The sequence below is a fragment of the Zea mays genome, chromosome 8 (assembly GCF_902167145.1).
Source record: "Zea mays cultivar B73 chromosome 8, Zm-B73-REFERENCE-NAM-5.0, whole genome shotgun sequence".
Classification (NCBI taxonomy): Eukaryota; Viridiplantae; Streptophyta; class Magnoliopsida; order Poales; family Poaceae; genus Zea; species Zea mays.
The window spans coordinates 1,399,443-1,418,596 of NC_050103.1; the positions used below are offsets into that span (position 1 = coordinate 1,399,443).

Here is a 19,154-nt window from a genome sequence, read left to right on the forward strand (position 1 = left end):
AGAGTATCAATGTAGTGTCTGAGTTCCCGGATGTGTTTCCAAAGGACTTACCGGGTATGCCACCAGATCGGAAAGTTGAGTTTGCCATAGAGCTTCTTCCCGGAACCGCCCCTATCTTTAAGAGAGCTTACAGAATATCTGGACCAGAGTTGGTTGAGCTTAAGAAGCAGATTGATGAGCTGTCAGAGAAAGGTTACATTCGGCCAAGCACCTCGCCTTGGGCCGCCCCTGTCCTATTTGTGGAGAAGAAAGATGGCACCAAGAGGATGTGTATTGATTATCGAGCTTTGAATGAGGTCACGATGAAGAACAAGTATCCTTTGCCCAGAATAGAAGATCTGTTCGACCAGTTGAGAGGAGCCAGTGTGTTCTCCAAGATTGATCTGAGGTCAGGTTATCATCAGCTCAGGATCCGACCTTCGGACATTCCGAAGACGGCTTTCATTTCCAAGTATGGGTTGTATGAGTTCACAGTGATGTCTTTTGGTTTGACCAATGCGCCAGCATTCTTCATGAACTTGATGAACAGTGTATTCATGGATTACCTTGATAAGTTTGTGGTGGTATTCATTGATGATATTCTGGTTTATTCTCAAAGCGAAGAAGAGCATGCAGATCATTTGAGGATGGTATTGCAGAGATTGCGAGAGCACCAGTTGTATGCAAAGTTGAGCAAATGTGAGTTCTGGATCAGTGAAGTCCTGTTCTTGGGTCACATAATCAACAAGGAAGGATTGGCTGTGGATCCGAAGAAAGTGGCAGACATTCTGAACTGGAAAGCGCCAACAGATGCTAGAGGAATCAAGAGTTTCATTGGAATGGCCGGATATTATCGGCGATTCATTGAAGGGTTTTCAAAGATTGCGAAACCAATGACAGCGTTGCTAGGCAACAAAGTTGAGTTCAAATGGACCCAGAAATGTCAAGAGGCCTTTGAAGCGCTGAAAGAGAAGTTGACTACAGCGCCTGTCCTAGTCTTGCCTGATGTGCACAAGCCCTTCTCGGTGTATTGCGATGCTTGTTACACGGGTTTGGGATGTGTGTTGATGCAAGAGGGAAGAGTTGTGGCTTACTCGTCCCGACAGTTGAAGGTTCATGAGAAGAATTACCCAATCCATGATCTAGAGTTGGCAGCAGTGGTTCACGCACTGAAGACATGGAGGCACTATCTGTATGGACAGAAATGTGATGTTTACACAGATCATAAGAGTCTGAAGTATATATTCACTCAGTCAGAATTGAACATGAGGCAACGAAGATGGTTAGAGTTGATCAAAGATTATGAGTTGGAGATTCATTACCATCCAGGCAAAGCAAACGTAGTGGCAGATGCTTTGAGCAGAAAGAGTCAAGTCAATCTGATGGTCGCTCGCCCGATGCCTTATGAGTTGGCCAAGGAGTTTGACAGGTTGAGTCTCGGATTTCTGAACAATTCGCGAGGAGTCACAGTTGAGTTGGAACCTACCTTGGAGCGCGAAATCAAAGAAGCGCAGAAGAATGATGAAAAGATCAGTGAGATTCGGCAACTGATTCTAGAAGGCAAAGGCAAAGATTTTCGAGAAGATGCAGAAGGCGTGATATGGTTCAAAGACCGCTTGTGTGTTCCCAATGTCCAGTCTATTCGGGAGTTGATTCTCAAGGAAGCTCATGAGACAGCTTATTCGATTCACCCTGGCAGTGAGAAGATGTATCAGGATCTGAAGAAGAAATTCTGGTGGTACGGAATGAAGAGGGAAATCGCAGAGCATGTGGCTAAGTGCGATAGTTGTCGAAGAATTAAGGCAAAACACCAGAGACCTGCTGGATTGTTGCAACCGTTGCAGATCCCTCAGTGGAAATGGGATGAAATCGGTATGGATTTCATAGTCGGATTGCCTCGCACTCGAGCCGGCTACGATTCCATTTGGGTAGTAGTGGACCGCTTGACCAAGTCAGCCCACTTCATACCTGTCAAGACCAATTACAACAGTGCAGTATTGGCAGAGTTGTATATGTCTCGGATCGTTTGTCTTCATGGTGTGCCAAAGAAGATAGTGTCAGACAGAGGAACGCAGTTCACCTCTCATTTCTTGCAGCAGTTGCATGAAGCCTTGGGCACACATCTGAATTTCAGTTCAGCTTATCACCCGCAGACAGATGGCCAGACCGAAAGAACCAATCAAATTCTTGAAGACATGTTGAGAGCCTGTGCGTTGCAAGATCAGTCCGGATGGGATAAGCGATTGCCTTATGCAGAGTTTTCCTATAACAACAGTTATCAGGCCAGTTTGAAGATGTCACCGTTTCAGGCGCTCTATGGAAGGAGTTGCAGAACTCCGTTGCAATGGGATCAGCCTGGAGAAAAGCAAGTGTTTGGGCCAGACATTTTGCTTGAAGCCGAAGAGAACATCAAGATGGTTCGAGAGAATCTGAAGATAGCGCAATCGAGGCAGCGAAGCTATGCAGACACAAGAAGAAGAGAGCTGAGTTTCGAAGTCGGAGACTTTGTCTATCTGAAAGTGTCACCGATCAGAGGAGTCAGAAGATTCGGAGTGAAAGGCAAGCTAGCACCCCGCTACATTGGTCCGTACCAGATCCTCTCAAAGCGTGGAGAAGTGGCCTATCAGCTCAGTTTGCCCGAGAATTTGTCTGCTGTGCATAATGTCTTTCATGTGTCTCAGTTGAAGAAGTGCTTGCGTGTGCCAGAAGAGCAGTTGCCAGTGGAAGGTCTTGAAGTCCAGGAGGACTTGACCTATGTTGAGAAGCCAGCTCAGATCCTTGAGATTGCAGATAGAGTCACCCGAAGGAAGACCATCAGAATGTGCAAAGTCAGATGGAATCACCACTCTGAGGAAGAAGCAACCGGGGAGCGTGAAGATGATCTAGTGGCCAAGTACCCAGAGCTCTTTGCTAGCCAGCCCTAAATCTCGAGGGCGAGATTCTTTTAAGGGGGATAGGTTTGTAACGCCCCGAATTTTGCAGTTGAATTTTTTTCTTTTCTTTACTCGCCAAAATTCGGGCGTTACCTTTTCTTTTTCTTTTTGCCCTCGCTACACCTTGACCTTTTCCAAAGTTCTAGCGGGATTCGGTTTGGATTTCCCGTGTAAGAAAAACCCTAAATACTTTATGTTGTTTGATGCACCATGCCGAACCTTGCATTTCTTTTGATTGCTTTGAAAGTGCAAATGCATTCATATAGAAAGATCGGATTTCGAAAATAAGAAGAAGATCTTTTATTTCTTTTTCTCTCTTTCTCTCTCTTCTATCTCTCTCTCTCCCGCGCCGTGGGCCGACCCCGGCCGGCCCAGCCGCCCCTGGCGCCCCCCCCTTGGGCCCAATTGGCCCATGCCGCCCCCTCCCTTTATTTTTCCCCAAAACCCCCAATCCCTCTCCCTCTCTCTCATTTTCCCTCTCTCTCCCCTAGCGCCGCCCCTACCCGCCCCTGCCCTAAGCCGCCGCCGCCCCCTGCTCAGCCGTCGCCCCCTGCTCGGCCGCCGCTCCCTGCCGGCCGCCCCCCGCCGTCGGCCGCCCCTCGCCGGTGAGCCCCCCTCCTCCCTCTCTCCTCCCTCCCCCATCCCCCCTCCCCTTCCCCTCGCCGCTCGGCGCCATGGCCGCCGCCATGGCCGGCTCGTCCCGCCCGCCCGGCTCGTCCCGCCCCCGCCCGGCTCGTCCCGCCCTGGCCGCCGCCTTGGCCGCGACCTGGCCGCCCGGCCGCCCGCCCGGCTCGTCCCGCCCGCCCGGCCGCCCGCCTGGCCGCGCCCTGGCCGCCCCCCCCCCCCTGGCCGCTCGGCCGGCTCAGCCGCCCCGGCTCGGCCGCCCCTGCGCGCCCTGCCCCGGCCGGTTCAACCGCCCCTAGGGCCGGTTCAACCGCCCCCCCCCCTCTGTTTTTTTTTCTTTTTTTATTTTATTTACTTTCTGTGATCATAGCTATTTTATTTTAAGTAGGCTAATCGTTGTTCATATGCCATTGAAATAGGAAGTTTAATTTAAAATTCCGTTATGCTAATTGATTCATGTAGTTAATTGTTTATCTCGTGCGATGTTGATCAACTTAAAACGATTAGGTTCCCACTAGTGCATATAACAGAATTCTTTTGTTAAGAACCAATTGTAATTGATCGTTAGCGCATAAGATTTAACCCCCTGCGAGACCCTTTCCCGTTTCTTTCTAACCATAACAAATGCGATATCGAATGTCATACTTGATGCATATTCGCTTTATTTGTTCCCTTGTATGGTGTACTGTTCTTTTGTATTAAATGTGGATGGATGTATGTATGTTTGCAATCGCATAGAGAACGATTCGGTCGAAGAGCCCGAGGAACCCGCAGGAGAAGCCCCTGAGCAGCAGTCGTTTGGTGGAGGCAAGTGTCCTTTGACCTATCTCTGTCCTATTCATTATTTAATTCACCTCCCGCATTACACCTTTATACCTAAGGATTGACTAGCTTTTGTTATCCATGTCCTTGTTTACCTATTTGGGTTGGATTATTACTGTTTAGCTTTATGCTATTGCTCAACTCTAATCAATGAACATGATGAGATTATCTATGATACGCTGTTTTCCCTTCTCTTATTATGATGTTGTACTTGTGGTATTCAAGGGGGCTCGAGCGGTTTCTCGAGTGCCTCTCCGTAAGGACCTGTTCTATGGATGACCGCCCGGGAAAACAGTGCAACCATGAGGGTGGAATGGGGTGCCCTTAGCTGAATAATTAGAGGATCCGGGATGTAGTTCACTTAGCCGTCGTGCCGTCAATGGGGCTCGGTGTATGCGGCTCGCTCTGCCAAGTTTGGGTTCGCCCCTTGGGGAGGAGTGCGGTGCATTTAGGAAACCTAACGGGTGGCTACAGCCCCGGGGAATCTTTGTAAAGGCTACGTAGTGAAACCCTGCCTATTCACCTTGGTAGTGTTTAAGGGTTTGATCGGCCCGAGGCAAGAGGGAATCACGGCTTGTGGGTAAAGTGCACAACCTCTGCAGAGTGTTATGAAACTGATATATCAGCCGTGCTCACGGTTATGAGCGGCCAAGGGAGCTCCAGTGATTAGTGGTACTTGATCAGAGACATTGTGGTACAGGTGGTTATGAGATTGATGGTTTTGGTTATGACTATGGTGCTGGTAAGTGGTATTCTTTCCGTTTGGAAAGGGTACATCGGGTTAATAACTTGGGTTAATGCTAAAACTTGGCTTTCTACTAGTAAATAATAATCTGACCAACTAAAAGCAACTGCTTGACTTATCCCCACATAAAGCTAGTCCACTACAGCCAAACAGGATGCTTGCTGAGTATGTTGATGTGTACTCACCCTTGCTCTACACACCAAACCCCCCCCCCAGGTTGTCAGCATTGCAACCACTGCTCAGGCGAAGATGAAGCTGTGGAAGGAGACTTCCAGGAGTTCCAAGATTACGACGAGTTCTAGGTGTGGGTTAGCGGCAACCCCCAGTCGGCTGCCTGTGAAGGCCGCGTTATCTACGTTTCTTTTCCGCACTTTGATTTATTGTAAGAACTATATGGACGTCTCAGACGTATGATGTAATCGACTATTTCCCTTATTAATACTATTTTGAGCACTGTGTGATGATGTCCATATTATGTAACTGCTGTGTACGTGAATAACTGATCCTGGCACGTACATGGTTCGCATTCGGTTTGCCTTCTAAAACCGGGTGTGACATCCCGTCACCTCTGTTGGTGACACGGTCCTTCCCGGTCCTTTCCGTTTATCCAACGTTCTTGTTGCTCCCCACATCATTCAAAATCTTCTTTCCGTCCGTCAGTTTACTACTGACAACTCTTGTTCCATGGAGTTTGACCCGTTTGGTCTTTCTGTGAAGGACCTTGCCACCAGGACCCTTCTCGCTCGGTGTGACAGCCCCGGGCTGCTCTACACACTTCGCCTGCCTGCTTCCCCGCCACCGACCTCTGCGCCACCTGTTCTTGCAGCCGCCGCCTCTTCTATGACTTGGCACCGTCGTCTCGGTCACCCCGGTCGTGATGTGATGTCCAAGCTCTCTAGCAGCACCTCCGTTTCTGGTTGTAGGGGATCTTTTGAGCACCTCTGTCATGCTTGTCAGTTAGGTCGCCATGTTAGGCTCCCATTCCCCATCTCCTCTTTTAGAGCAGCAGGCATTTTTGATCTGATACACTGTGATGTATGGACATCCCCTGTAATCAGCATTTCTGGCTATAAGTATTATTTACTTATTCTTGATGACTTCTCGCATTATCTGTGGACTTTTCCTCTTCGTCAGAAGTCCGACACCTTTCCCACCCTGTCTCACTTCTTCGCTTGGGTCTCCACTCAGTTCAGTCGCACCATCCGGAGCATCCAGTGTGACAACGAGCGTGAGTTCTACAACAATGTGTCCCGTGACTTCTTCCTCTCTCGTGGCGTCCACCTCCGCATGTCCTGCCCCTACACGTCACCTCAGAACGGCCGAGCTGAGCGGATGATTCGCACGACGAACGATGTAGTGCGCTCTCTCCTTTTCCAGGCTTCCCTTCCCGTTTCTTACTGGGCTGAGGCCCTCGGCACTGCCACCTATCTCCTCAACCGTCTCCCCACCAAGGTGGTTGCCCACCCCACCCCTTACTTCGCTCTCTTCGGCGTCCATCCCTCCTACGACCATCTTCGAGTCTTCGGGTGCGCTTGCTACCCCAATCTCGCTTCTACTACTCCTCATAAGCTCGCCCCTCGCTCCACTCGTTGTGTCTTCCTCGGCTACTCTCCCGATCATAAGGGGTATCGGTGTCTTGACCTCGCCTCTCACAGAGTCCTCATCTCTCGTCATGTTGTTTTCGAAGAGTCGGACTTCCCCTTTTCCTCCGCCCCCACTGCCTCCCATACCGACCTTGACGTTCTCCTCGACCTCGACCCTGTCTCTCCCACTATCGTGCCTCCCTTCCCCGCTGGTTCGCCCACTTCACCGTCTCGCGTGGCCCTGCCTACGCCGCCCCCCGCCGCACTGCCACGTGCGGCCCCGACGCCCTCTACGCCGCCCTCCACCGCACAGCTACGTGCGGCCTCGCCGTTCCCGGAGTCGCCTCGCGCGACCCTGCCTACGTCGCCCCCTCCCGCACAGCCACGTGCGGCCTCGCCGTCCCCTGCGACCCTGTCTGCCCCGCCCTCCCCCGCACAGCCACGTGCGGCCTCGACGTCCCCTTCGTCTTCCGCACAGCCCAGTGCGACACCGGCGCCTGCTCCGCCGTCTCGCTACACCGAGCCCATCCATACATACCAGCGCCGTGGTCGACGCGGCACCCCGGCTCGTTCCCGCGCCGAGGTCACGCCCTACCACCCTGTCGTCGTCCACCGTGATCCTCGCCACATCCACCCGATGGTCACCCGCCGCGCGGCCGGTGTCCTTCAGCCGCCTGATCGCCTGATTCTCTCTACCACCTCCTCTTCAGCTCTTCCACCTGTACCCACGACTGTCCGTGGTGCGCTTGCAGACCCACAGTGGCGGCGCGCCATGGAAGCGGAGTACGAGGCCCTTCAGGCCAACCACACCTGGGACCTGGTGCCTGCTCCCCCTGGTGCCAATGTGGTCACCGGGAAGTGGATCTTCAAGCTGAAGTTGCACGCCGACGGGTCCCTGGAGCGGTACAAGGCCCGCTATGTGCTCCGGGGCTTCACCCAGCGCCCTGGGGTCGACTTCGACGAGACCTTCAGTCCGGTGGTCAAGCCTGCCACCATCCGGACTGTTCTGACCTTGGCGCTGGCCCGGGACTGGCCGGTCCACCAACTCGACGTCACAAACGCCTTCCTCCACGGCACCCTGACGGAGACGGTCTACTGCACCCAGCCGGTTGGGTTTGTCGACCCTACTCAACCCGACATGGTCTGCAAGCTCAACAAGTCCCTCTACGGCCTCAAGCAGGCACCCCAGGCTTGGTACAGTCGCTTCGCCACCTTCCTGTGTTCGCAGGGTTTCGTCGAGGCCAAGTCGGACACGTCCCTGTTCGTCCTTCGTCATGATTCGGATACCGCGTACCTCCTCCTCTACGTCGACGACATCATCCTCACCGCCTCCTCCCCCGAGCTTCTGCGTCGCATCATCTCCTGTCTCCAGAGGGAGTTTGCGATGAAGGACCTCGGGACGCTCCACCACTTCCTGGGGATCACCGTCGAGCGTCGTTCCCCGGGCATGTTCCTCCACCAGCGACAGTACACCGTCGACGTCCTCGAACGCGCTGGCATGGCTGACTGCAAGCCCTGCGCGACTCCAGTGGACACACAGGGCAAACTCTCCGCCATCGGCCCCCCGGTTGCCGATCCCATCGGCTACCGGAGTCTTGTCGGGGCCCTTCAGTACCTCCTCTTCACCAGGCCCGACATCGCATACGCCGTCCAACAGGTGTGCCTTCACATGCACGACCCTCGAGAGCCGCATCTCACCGCACTGAAGCGGATTCTGCGGTACTTGCGGGGCACTCTTGACTTCGGGCTCCTTCTACGCCAGTCCTCCACCACGGAACTTCGCGTCTACACCGATATCGGCTGGGCGGGCTGTCCCGACACGCGCCGGTCCACCTCGGGCTACGCCGTGTTCCTCGGCGACAACCTCATCTCCTGGTCGTCGAAGCGCCAGCCGGTTGTCTCCCGCTCCAGCGCCGAGGCCGAGTACCGCGCCGTGGCCAACGGCGTGGCCGAGGCGGCTTGGCTCCGTCAGCTCCTCCACGAGCTCCACAGTCCGCTGACCACGAGCACCCTGGTTTTCTGCGACAACGTCAGCGCCGTCTACCTCTCCACCAACCCCGTCCAACACCAGCGCACGAAGCATGTGGAAATCGACCTCCACTTCGTCCGCGAACGGGTAGCTTGTGGAGCTGTTCGCGTCCTTCACGTCCCGACCACCTCCCAGTTCACCGACGTCTTCACCAAGGGGCTTCCGTCGGTGGTCTTCACGGATTTTCGATCCAGTCTCAACATCTGCAGTGGCTAGAGTTTCGACTGTGGGGGGTGTTAGCTATCTGTGTACATGGGTCTAGCCCACAGCCCACTAGGGGTATATATCTGTTAGGGTCAGGGTTTACTGTAGTGATGACTGTTCATTCGCTCTCCAATAGAAACGCGCAGAAGCCGGTTCTCCACCGACATTGAACATCTTTCTTCACAACGTGAGCATGATGGGCTCAAAGAACAACGACCCCACACCACATAAGCCCCTAGTGCTGGTGCCGACGTGGAGTGGTCCAACTCTTATAATTTCTACGAGATGCGTTTGCTCCTTCGAAATGACTTGCCTCAGGATTCTGGTTGTACCGGAAACACAAATTTCTTGGGAAGCGAATACACAGAACCATAACATCAGAATGTAAACCTGCGTAACATTTGACTGTTAGCAAACTAATAATTTTTTCCGGTTTTTTTTTCAGTTGGGTGACCCGTACGTGAGGATAGTGTTAGGAATTGGGTCGGGTCAGGCCGGCCGGCCTGTCCCGGCCTAAACTCATCGTGCTTAATGTCAAACGAGTTCGGATCAGGAAAGTCCAAAAAACTTTTAGGTCATGTCGTGCCAGTCCAAACTGTAAAAACAACAGTGACCCAGACTGACCCTAAATCATGTCGTGCCTTCGTTGAATCGTGTCGGCCCAAGCCCGGCGGCTCATATATTTGACCACATAAAATCATAATATTACAACCACATAAAGTCCATAACTTATTAAATTAAAGATATTAAACAATCCTAGCATCATTTGACCACATAAACTCCAAATATCACAACAATATAAAGTCGATATCTTACTAAATTAAACAACTTCGGACTTATTGGGCCATGCCGGCTCAAGCTCGGTCCATCTGTGCAGGCCGCGTAGGGGCCCGATGGGTCAGAATTTAAAGTCCGGCCCTAGCCCGATCCGTATTATTTCGTAATGGATTATGCTTTGGGCTCCTGTTTTCGTGTGTCGTGCTCGTGCTGGTCCAAAAAGTTCGGCTCATATTCCCAGCACTACTTGAGGAGATAGCTCTTTCTTGAGTCTATATATATTTCCGAGTTGGAACTCCAGACAATATATAGAGTCTGTTTGGTTGGGCTGTGGCTGTGAAAAAAGTTGTTGTGGGTTGTGGAAAAAGCTGCTGTAGGCTGTGATCTGTTTAAAAGCTAAAAACCGTTGGGTGGAAACTACTAAAAGTCGTTAAAAGTTCTTCGATATATGTTTTTACAGTTCCATCCAAAAGCCACTAAAAGCAGGTCCAGGGGTGCTTTCAATTTTGCACTGCGAGAAAGTCGGCTTTTAAAAAAAACTGCTTCCTAGATCCAGTCCTTTGTTTGGCTTTTGGCTTTTAGGGACAAAAGCCAAACCCCAAAGCCAAACCAAACACACCCAAAAACCCATCCGGTATGCACTATGCCCTGTCAGTTGCTTCCCTCCACCAACAAAACCCGGCAACCAAACAATATACCGTCGTTTTTGCTCCGCAAGTCTTCTCTGCGCAGCTTGGCTCTCTTGCCTGCTTCTTGCCCAGCCTGCCGTCTAGCTAGTTTCATTCATCTATCAGACAGGTCCCGCTGCTGCTCCGGCCGCTCGGAATGGCCTCGCCGTCGACAGAAGCCCCACCTCTCCCGACCCTCCGAGACGTCATCGCCCACGATGACGACGACGACCACTTCATCGCAGAAGAGGAGGAGGATGAGGAGTGGGACGACATGAGCAAGCGCATGTCGCGCCTGTCCATGGAAGGTTCCGAGGCGGGCGACGCCGACGACGAGGACGACGGCGGAGAAGATGAGGGGGAGGAGGACGACGACGAGTTCGACGACGTGCGGTCGGACGTGAACGCCGCCGCCACGTACCGCGCGTGGCCTCCGCGCGACGAGCCGCAGCAGGCCCCGTCGGCGGCGTCGCTCCCGGGCACGCCGGACCGCGGCGCGCAGGCGCCGTGGTGGCCCGGGCCGAGCGCCAAGGGGTACGCGAGCGAGACGGAGGCGCGGTGGCCGCCCGGCGCGGACGGGCGCGGCGGGAGGCGGCAGCGGCAGCGGATGGCGGCGCGGGAGGTGTGGCTGGAGCGCGCGTGGCGGACGCGCAAGCAGCGGCGCCAGCTGCAGGAGGAGGTTCCCGTGCCCGTGGTGGTCCTCGGCGGCGGCGGGGGCGACTCACCGGCGAGCCGCGGCGTGGCGATGGACATGGAGGAGGTCCGCGCGTGCCGGGACCTGGGCCTCGACCTTCCCTGTGACTGGACCGTGGAGATCCCATCCTGCGCGCTCTCCGTCTCCGGCGTCGACACCGCCAGCAGCGGCGGCAACTCGCCGGCCTCCGGCAGCTGGCGCATCTCCAGCCCCGGTAATCGTCGACTAAACCGTGACACCCCGGCCCAATCATTGACGTTAATTACTCTGCCTATAGCTAGCAGTTTTCTTTTCTGTTGCTTAGTAGGCGCAACCATCTGTTTTGTCAACGAGTGCTCCGGCCGATCGGCTTGTCCGTACGCACGCGAGTCGCGTCGGTCCGGCCGAGCCGATGAGGTCGCTCCTCGCTCGCCCCGCGTCACCAACCAGGTCAATTCGTCGCCGCGCGCACGTCCATTTGGCATCAAGCCGACGGGGACGGGGGGGCATTTGCACGCACAGCACCTCGCGCGGCGCGGAATCGCATCCGACGGCCGCCTCCCCTCTCTCTCTTTCTTTGCCCTGCCTTGGCAGGCAGTGCACTGGAACGAACCAAGGTGCGGTTTGGTTCAAGAAATGTAACGCAAAGGTAATGGTAATGGTTTACATTCGATTACTGTCGGTAACAAGTTTGAGTAGTCCGGTATCAATTTTTAGTATGGTATCTGATTACGGTGGAACTAAAACAAACATGATTTAACGTTATCACTTACCCATTACGTTACAAATATCTGAACCAAACGGTACCCAAGTTTAAAGAGCACGCGCGCCAGGTGTCATGGTCATGCAGCAAAAAGCACGCGCTGTGCATGGGAATGTGATTCACCAGCGGCTGTGGGTGTGGAATGGAATTGGACTCGTGGCGATCAACCAAGGCTGCGCCAACGCTGCTTCCCTTGCCCCGCGGGCCGCGCCTTCGTGCTATCTGCGGCACTGTTCTCACACTGCTGCCCGTCACAGGGGACGATCCCAAGGACGTGAAGGCGCGGCTCAAGGTGTGGGCGCAGGCGGTGGCGCTCGCGTCCGCATCTCGTCTCGGTTCCTGAGGTGAGGCACCAACCAAGCAACCGATCAAGACCGATGCAAACACACCATGCATGCGTACACGTCCACAGGACAGATTATTTAGCAGTCGTCTCCACACCATGTTGTTAATGTTTGGGCAGCGGGTGGGGTGTGCAAGGCGACCCAACTGCTTTACAGGTGTTGTCATTCATGTGTTGAATCTACAGAAAAAAAAGAAAGAAAGCGAAACATCTGATGGTCCAGCGTTTTTGTCCTACCGACAGCTGGTGCTAACTTGTCTGAAATGAAGGAAGGCTGACAACATTTATTTTTTTTGAGATGTCCCTTGCCAATTCGTTGCTATTAACTGGTAATGTGTCCACATCTGAGTAATTAAACTTCCGTCACGGCACGTACACATAACTCAACTGACCGAATGATGCTACCACAAATGGGCGTCGACGCTCTAACGTAAGAGAAGACTTCGCGGTACCTCAGGTTCAAACTCACCAAGAGCATTTCGCTGAAAATGAAAAAAAAAAAACAAACCAAACAAACCATCGGCACTTCTACTTCCACTTCCGTATGCTTTGCACGAATCAACAATTAAACCCAAAACTGAGCTACTGACCTCGCTCAGCTGTCCAGGGGGACCTCGCCACAGTTAACGATTCGGCAAGGCTGCTTGGGAGTATCGGACCTGCTGGTCTCTTGCGATTCAAGCTGCTTCACCACGTCCATCCCCTCTAATACGTGTCCAAACACGACGTGACGGTTGTCCAACCACGGTGTCTGAGAAGAATTCCATTATTGTCTCAGTGTGAGCCAAGTACCCACGATATAAAAGACCTCGATGGCCGGTTCTTGCTGAAGAAAACAAACATAACAAGTCCAAGGCTATGTTTTGATAAGGGATAGTTTATTCATGATATATTATCCTCAACAGATTTGGATGTATACATATGCTACCTTCCTTGAATCTTGTCTTGATCATACATAAACAACAACGACGACAAACTCAATCAATGTTATCGAGTTGAAAATGTCATGGTGCTCACTTATGACATGTAACAAATCGAAGTGTATTAATAGATTTTTGGTAGACAGAGTTCAAATAATTTTGTGAAATACATATGTTAAATTCATTGATCAGCATTATATTTGAATGTGAATCATTACTCAAAAGCTAGATTCTTAATGCAGCAAAAATTAAGATGTTCCAGCAGGCAAAATAGTGAGCAAAATGAATTCTATCATTGCTACAAATCAAGAATGCCTTACCTTCACAGTGCAAATGAAAAATTGACTTCCATTTGTGTTGGGGCCAGCATTTGCCATGCTTAGCACACCAGGGCCAACATGCTTCACTGCAACAAAGTAAGCCAAAGAACCTCTCAGTTTGAGAACTAGCGAAATGGCACCAGACACATCGACATTTTTGCAATTCAACAGAACTTCATTCAGAATCAGTTTCCTGTAAGCTCCTGTCTGCATTATTAACAAAAAAACTAGAGAAAGTTCACACAAAAATTCATCTTAATGAGAACAGAATTAATAGCACTACTTTCTGCAACAGTAGAAGGTAATAAAATAGAAGGCTAAGAATCACTTACGTGTAAAATTTTCATCATCAAAGCATTCACCATAAATACTTCTCCCACCAGTACCCTGTGGTCACCACTAATAACTTAGCACTAGAATAAGTGAAGACGACTTTTAGCTCCTGACAGAACTAGCTTCTCTGAATAAACATTATTGAACTTCACCAAACTTTATTTCACTTTCACAGGTAAATTCTTACACCTTTCACAATTTGGTTGTCAATTCTTTGAAAAGTATAATGTTACCCATATCTAATAAGTAGCCAGTGGCAGATTTTGCTAGTTTGCATAGTTCCATGGTGCAAACCTATGAATGTTTGGATACTCTCGTATTCACCTCAATCCATATGTATTGAGATGAATACGAGAGTATCCAAACAAGGTCTAAGGTGGAAGCCTACCTCACCCACCATCAGCATATTGATTTGGTTCCGTATTGATAAAGAGCAGAGATGTTCTGTTTTCATCATCATTATTTGTTTTGTAATTCTCAGTAACATGAACTCAATGCGCAACTTCGGCGCCCGACAATCAATTTTGTACTATGAGTTAAACCAATCTATATTTTCACCATAGTTATTAAGGCGGTAAGGCAACCGACCCTTTTTTTACCCTTCAGGCGGTAAAGTGTAAGGCGTGACGTCTTAATTATATAGTAATATAATGCTTTAATTATATAGTAATATAAAAAATTAGATCAAATATGATTTATATAACAATAATTCAAAATTAATAAGTAAACTAGCACAACTATAAGGTCTAGTAAGCCTGTTTCAGTCTAGTAGGAGAGAAAAATAGGAAAAAAAAGGAAAAAAAAGTCTACAATAAGTCGGCCCAGCTAGCCCAACCCAACAGCAACAGTTTTAGGTTAAAACAGCTCCCTCTCCTCCCGTGCAGTGCAGCCGCCGGCCGCTGCTTATTTCTCCCCTGCACCTCCATCTCTCTCCCTCCCCACAGCTTCATCTCTCTCCCTCCCCACAGGTCCCCCCTTCCTCTGACTTGCCGGCTTGGGCTGTAAACCCTCGCCGCTGCGCCCTGTGCGCTGCCGCAGCAGCCCCATGCACGCCGCCGTCACCACTGCGCCCTGCGCGCGCTGCCGCAGCGCCCTCTGTCCTCGCATTACTCCCGCGGCAAGGCGATAGGACGCCTTACGTGGCTATGCTCGCCTTACCGCTTTAGCGACGCCTTAATAACCATGATTTTCACAGTCATCATCGTTGCCGTATTATACGAAACTTGTGACTAAAAACTAAAGAAAATCTAAGCTTATGTAGTGAGACACAATCAATGGAGCAGTTTTGCAGACAGAGCCCAATGGATGTATCATTATTGACTATGATTAACGGTGGAAATAGAAGTGACAAATTGCATAAAGAGAGCTGCATTGTGCTAATGGTTTGTAAAATGGTCATCTACACATTGGAGAATAGATATTTAGTGATCCAATGCAGATAGCTGGATGCTAACTTCAAGGTGCGATTATAGTACAGAGTGATATCCTAATAGACATTGGATGAGAATATGAGATAATGCTCAATGTTCCACAAGCTTGCCCATAGAAACAATATGAATCTGATCCAAACAGGCTCAACAAATTCCATGGATTGTGGAGGGCTTGATGCACTGGAAATATAGGTTCTAGTTCTATATCTTAAACCCATATGCCAATAAACATGTGCCCCATATGATTGCCATTGACTGGTGATAGTCATCCTAAAATCCATAGTAGATCCCATAACTAATAAACTGATTTTTGAGCAAGGCATGAAACTTAACTATTAGGAGACTTGCAGCGAGTATGCAAATCAATAGGTGCAATATAACTTTATCTGGCCGAGCTTAATAGACTGGATGTCTTGGCAGCAAAAAAATCATAACTGATTTTGTCCTGCTTTCAGGTTTTCCATCCATGTTGGTGTTCATTCTATTGTTACTTGTGAGCAATGATTTACTATGTTGAATGATGAATAGGAACTTCAATTCTACTCACATCTTCTTCAGTTGTAGGAATATTTAACAAAATCTGCAGTGGCCATTCAGACCAATTGCGTACAGGTAAAAAATGCTTACATTGTTTTGCTGGAAGTCCCCGCCTTGAATCATAAAGTCCTTGATGATCCGGTGGAAGGAGCAGCCCTTGTAGCCGTACCCTTTCTCACCTGCCCCGCAACCAAAAGAGCAGCAATGCTCGGTAAATTCGACTCGTAAAGCTATTGTGACCAGCGCTGATTCAAATCCAATCCATAGCGTACGCACCAGTGCAGAGCGCACGGAAGTTGTCGACGGTCTTAGGTACGACCTCTCCGAAGAGCCCGATGACGATGCGGCCCGCAGGCTCCCCGCCGACCTCCACGTCGAAGAAGCACTTGCTCGTCACCTTGGCCTGCAGCTCCACGGCTCCCTGCAGCGAAACACCGGCAGTCTGTCACAACGCGCTTGGCCTCGGGGAGCGCCGTAGGTGCCCGTAGCCACAAATACCTCTGCCGCAGTGGCGCGGACGACGACAGCGCCACGGGCGTCGCGGTGGCCGCCGAGCCTCAACGTGGGGATAGCGCGGGCGGGACGGAGGGAGAGCGCGCCGCGTCGCATTTCCGTTGAGTAGCAGAGGTGGGTGCGGGTCGACGCCGGTGCCGGCGCGAGGACGGAGGGGGCAGACACAGCCGGCATGCACGCCATGGTTGGGTTTGGGTTTGGCTTGGCTTATCGGATTTTTTTTCGCTTAAATATATCGGAATGGAGGGAGAAATCAAGAGGGCGTAGTGGGCAAGGGCAGGCGAGCAGGGCGGCGCTCGAATGGCCGGGGAAGGGGCTGAGGCCAGGTCTCCGGAGGCAACAAGGATTGGCATGTTGGGGTAGCCTGCGGTGTGGCAGAGGGCCCTTAATTGTTGTTGGGCTATCGTTGGGCCTGGAGGAGTCAGAGCATGGCCGGCAGGCCGGCACTGATGTCCGCCGTCAAGGCAGCGTGTTGCATTTTTTTCTTTCCTTTCATCTGCATTTCCTTTTTGTTTTCTATAGGGTTTTACTATTGTTTTTATGTTTCTTTTATTTATTTTTCGTTTATATCACTTTTATTTTATTTATTTTTCGTTTATATCACTTTTATTTTATTTATTTTTTATCTCTCTTTTACTTTTATGTTCTCTGTATATGTTCATATATTTTTATTTTTCTCTAGTTATATATTATATTTTTTATTTTTAATACATGCTGTGTTTACATAGTATATGTGAGGTATACATATTCATAACGTTTGTTAGTCAGGGTATAGAGGCATCATTGCCATTAATGATGAACATCACCCGCATCGCCCTTGTCATCGCCTTTCCATCTCAACCGATCACACGTGTCGGAGAGGAAATCTCTCTGACCGGGTGGCGGATTGCACCCGCCCTAAATCCTAAAAAGAGGAGGGGCCTAAGCGTTTTGCTTGTTACGAGACTGGTGGATCAACACACGGGAGCACGCGGGGGTTTAGAGTAGTTCGGGCTGCTGGAGCGTAATACCCTACTCCACTGTGTGATGTATTGCTCGGGAGCTTGTATGAACTTGTGAGTGTCTGCCTAAGATTGGGTCTGTCTTGTAACGCCGCATGCCTCCCCTTTTGTAGCCGAAGGGGGGCATGCACAAAGGTATTGAGCCCCGACATGTGGGCCCAGGGACATAACGAATATAGCACTTGGAGCCACAAATGTGTGCTGCTGGGGCACTCTTCTTGGGCCCCGACATCCGAGATCTGCGTATCCTCGACGTGCAAGGGAAGCTTCTTATAGAAGGGGTAACGAGCACGGTGCGCCGCTCGGCACGGGCGTACTGTTCACCAACAGACTGGTCAGGCGATGTTGGGTGCTGGCGATGCAAGAGGAGCTCAACAACTTCACAAGGAATGAGGTATGGCATTTAGTTCCATGTCCTAACCAAAATGTTGTAGGAACCAAGTGGGTATTCCGCAACAAGCAAGATGAGCATGGTGTGGTGACAAGGAACAAAGCACGACTTGTGGCCAAGGGATATTCACAAGTTGAAGGTTTGGATTTTGGTGAAACCTATGCACCCGTAGCTAGGCTTGAGTCAATTTGTATATTACTTGCCTATGCTACTTACCATGGCTTAAGCTTTATCAAATGGACGTGAAGAGTGCCTTCCTCAATGGACCAATCAAGGAAGAGGTCTATGTTGAGCAACCTCCCGGCTTTGAAGATAGTGAGTACCCTAACCATGTTTACAAACTCTCTAAGGCGCTTTATGGGCTCAAGCAAGCCCCAAGAGCATGGTATGAATGCCTAAGAGATTTTCTTATCACTAATGGCTTCAAAGTTGGAAAGGCCGATCCTACTCTCTTTACTAAAACTATTGCAAAAGATTTGTTTGTATGCCAAATTTATGTTGATGATATTATATTTGGGTCTACTAACAAATCTATATGTGAAGAGTTTAGTAGGATCATGGTACAAAAATTCGAGATGTCTATGATGGAGAAATTGAAGTATTTTCTAGGATTTCAAGTCAAGCAACTCCAAGAAGGCACCTTCATCAGCCAAACAAAGTACATTCAAGACATACTCACCAAGTTTGGAATGAAGGATGCCAAGCCCATCAAGACATCCATGGGAACCAATGGGCATCTCGACCTCGACACGGGAGGTAAATCCGTAGATCAAAAGGTATACCGGTCGATGATAGGATCTTTACTCTATTTATGTGCATCTCGACCGGACATTATGCTTTCTGTATGCATGTGTGCAAGGTTCCAAGCCGATCCTATGGAAATTCACCTTAGGGCCGTGAAGAGAATCTTGAGATATTTAGTTCATACACCTAAGTTTGGTCTTTGGTACCCCTAGGGATCCTCGTTTGATTTATTAGGATATTCCGATGCTGATTGGGCAGTGTATAAAATTGATAGGAAGAGCACATCATGGACTTGTCAGTTTCTGGGGAGATCCCTGGTGTCTTGGGCTTCAAAGAAACAAAACTCAGTAGCTCTTTCTACCGCCAAAGCTGAGTACATTGTCGCAGGCCTTTGTTGCGCGCAATTGCTTTATATGAGGCAAACCCTTAGGGACTATGGCTACAAATTTAGCAAAGTCCCTCTCCTATGTGATAATGAGAGTGCAATCCGCATGGCGGATAATCCCGTTGAACACAGCCGCACTAAGCACATAGCCATTCGGTATCACTTTTTGAGAGATCACCAACAAAGGGGGGATATCGAGATAGCCTATATTAACACCAAAGATCAATTGGCCGATATCTTTACCAAACCATTAGATGAGAAAACCTTTACCAAACTTAGAAATGAGCTAAACATTCTTGATTCTCGAAATTTTGATTGATACTTTGCACACATAGCTCATTTATATACCTTTGATCATATCTCTTTTATGTCTATGACTAATGTGTTTTCAAGTGTACTCTCATGCTTAGTCATAGAATTGAAAGGGAAATGGAGTA

At 50.2% G+C, this 19,154-nt stretch overlaps 2 protein-coding genes across 5 annotated transcripts; one reads left to right on the top strand and one right to left on the bottom strand.

Annotated features, from left to right (window-relative positions):
- Positions 1-10,158: 10,158 nt before the first annotated feature.
- On the top strand, positions 10,159-12,435 carry LOC103634646 (Os05g0140333-like protein). Of its 4 annotated transcripts, XM_035961577.1 has the most exons (3): positions 10,159-11,272; positions 11,363-11,686; positions 12,058-12,435. In XM_035961577.1, the coding sequence occupies exons 1-2, from the start codon at positions 10,522-10,524 to the stop codon at positions 11,677-11,679; spliced, it is 1,068 nt and encodes a 355-aa protein (XP_035817470.1). In that variant the 5' UTR covers positions 10,159-10,521; the 3' UTR covers positions 11,680-11,686; positions 12,058-12,435. The 4 variants fall into 4 exon arrangements, with proteins under 4 accessions (XP_035817470.1, XP_008655465.1, XP_008655467.1 ...); XM_008657243.3 differs by having other exon boundaries at positions 10,159-11,686; XM_008657245.2 differs by having other exon boundaries at positions 11,363-12,435.
- Positions 12,436-12,438: 3 nt separating this feature from the next.
- LOC103634647 (peptidyl-prolyl cis-trans isomerase-like) lies at positions 12,439-16,357 on the bottom strand. The gene is made up of 7 exons (NM_001301601.1): positions 16,182-16,357; positions 15,960-16,104; positions 15,774-15,862; positions 13,716-13,770; positions 13,384-13,469; positions 12,734-12,894; positions 12,439-12,625 (listed from the first exon to the last, which is right to left on the bottom strand). Exons 1-6 carry the CDS (start codon positions 16,290-16,292, stop codon positions 12,739-12,741), a joined length of 642 nt encoding a protein of 213 aa, NP_001288530.1. The 5' UTR covers positions 16,293-16,357; the 3' UTR covers positions 12,439-12,625; positions 12,734-12,738.
- Positions 16,358-19,154: the final 2,797 nt, after the last annotated feature.